The sequence below is a fragment of the Gavialis gangeticus genome, unplaced genomic scaffold, assembly GCF_001723915.1.
Source record: "Gavialis gangeticus isolate Ggan-Ray unplaced genomic scaffold, GavGan_comp1, whole genome shotgun sequence".
Classification (NCBI taxonomy): domain Eukaryota; kingdom Metazoa; phylum Chordata; order Crocodylia; family Gavialidae; genus Gavialis; species Gavialis gangeticus.
The window spans coordinates 48390679-48392884 of NW_017728996.1; the positions used below are offsets into that span (position 1 = coordinate 48390679).

General features: G+C 40.4%; 1 protein-coding gene across 2 annotated transcripts in view; it reads right to left on the reverse strand.

The window, feature by feature from the left end:
- The window catches only part of STRA6 (stimulated by retinoic acid 6), a 46199-nt gene that overhangs the window by 26492 nt on the left and 17501 nt on the right, over window positions 1-2206 (reverse strand). For both annotated transcript variants that reach the window (XM_019504453.1, XM_019504452.1), the window contains 2 exons: window positions 1501-1579; window positions 587-672 (listed from right to left, as the gene is read on the reverse strand). In XM_019504453.1, coding sequence (XP_019359998.1) covers window positions 587-672; window positions 1501-1579 — 165 coding nt within the window. The remainder of the gene's footprint in view (window positions 1-586; window positions 673-1500; window positions 1580-2206) is intronic.

Below are 2206 nucleotides of genomic sequence, written 5' to 3' on the forward strand. Positions count from 1 at the left end.
TTTGGCCCCAGTACTCTTTCCTGCCATGGCAGGGGGTCAGACTTGATGATCTGCTCAGGTCCCTGCTGGCCCTACTAACTATGAAACTATATATTCCAGCACGGCCAACAACTGCAAACTTGCTAAGCCATGAGAAACTGGCTGGAGAAGACCTCTTCTAGCACACTCTCTGTACATAGCCCTAGTGGAGCATTTAATGGCTCAGAGCCCAATGATTATCCTAGAAAAACTGTGCTTGCAATTTTACTACAAGAAAGTTAGAAGGAGGAGCTACAGGCCATGTTTTAAACACAGAATACCCAACAACCACAGGTCAGAAGTCAAAAACTCTCCTGTTGAACTGTGCTTGCTTTCTGCCCTTTGTGAAGAGCTGCAAAGTGAAGTCAGAAACATGAAGGCCATGGTGAGGATTTTCTAAATCCCCATTTAAAGGGGATAAGGAATACACATGTACAAACAAATGGAAACCTCTCTCTCTAATTGCAGTTAATGTTGTACATGAGGAGTGGAGTGGAGTGGTTGGCGCGCACATATTCTAGATGAGCCTCCCCATTATGATGTGCTAAACTCTAGGCCATAATGGTACCTCAGCAGTCCAGGTGCTCCACTCCAACAGCCTTTACAAAGCTTCTTTCGTTTCACCAGAAAGGATAGGCCTATTAATACAGCCAGCTGCAAAGAGAAGAAAAAAGGAATTATGCTCACCATTGTGATATCTAATGCCAGGAGGCAATGGTTCTTAACCTTTATACGCTTATGGCACCCCTCAGAAAAAAATGACAGCTCTTAGTTTTCATTTTTTTTTTTTTTTTTGACTACAGAAAAAAAATAGAGTAGTTCATCTGTTGCACAGAACTCAGACCACAGCAGATTTTTTTTTTTTTTTTTTTTACTAAAGAAAAAAAAAAGAGTAGTTTATCTGTTGCACAGAACTCAGACCCCAGCAGATTTTTTTTTTTTTTTTTTACTAAAGAAAAAAAAAAGAGTAGTTTATCTGTTGCACAGAACTCAGACCCCAGCAGATTTTTTTTTTTTTTTTTTACTAAAGAAAAAAAAAAGAGTAGTTTATCTGTTGCACAGAACTCAGACCCCAGCAGATTTTTTTTTTTTTTTTTTACTAAAGAAAAAAAAAAGAGTAGTTTATCTGTTGCACAGAACTCAGACCCCAGCAGATTTTTTTTTTTTTTTTTTTTAAAAACACAACGGATTCCTAATTGAAATCAGAAGGTTTATCTTGCAAATCATGTTGGCACACAACATTGCATGGCACCCTGCAGGATCCATGAAAGCATCTCAAGGCACCCAGTGTCTTGTGGAACCTGGTTGACAATCATTGTTTTACAGGCTACAGAAAGCCAAACTAGATGAACACAGGCCAAGAAACATTAACCAATAATTTCTGAACCAATTGTATGGATGGGCAGAGGAGACTTCCTTCAGAGAGCCAAGTAGCCAGCCCTAGCCATACCCAGAGCATACAGAACTTCTACAAGTACTCACCGATATGGGAGCCATGCAGATGTGGTACAGGCTGGAAGGGATGGTAGGACTGCAGTCTGCGACAGCACTAGCAAGCTTACTGGAAGAATACAGAAGAGAAATAAAACCCAATTACCATTTAAAATATATGAGCTTCATGAAGGAGGAGCAGAGATAGAGGGGCATAAAGGGATCAAATTTACTGTGACTACTTAGATGAGAATTCTGCATTACTTGCCATTCCAGCCTTAGGGGAAGATGCTTCTAATTCCACAGCTATTGTGCTTGCATCAATATATTAGCCATCCAAGTAAAACACATCTCACACACACAAAGCTGCCTGTCAGGGTATGGAGGATGGCATGAAGTAGATTTTTCATAAGGTTTTAAAAACCATATCCCACTAATAGGGAAGATGACATATTACAAAATGCAAGAGGAAGAACCAAGATGAAGGGGCAGGAAGGTTTGATTTTTTAAAAAGCAAAGCTTTAAAAGGTGCTAATCTTTGCCTGGTTTGTCTTAGCAGCACCTGAAGACTGATAACTGCATACAGTGTATTTACAAGTTTCAGTACCACACCAAGGAGTTATTTAGGGTAGACCAAAAGGTGAAAGAGCTAAGAGCAATAGGATTCAGTTAAATTTAGGGGGAACTCAGGAGATAAGTTGCTTCCTAAGTCCTTGGTCTTACATGTTGGGGGGGGGGGGGGGGGGGGGGGGGGAAA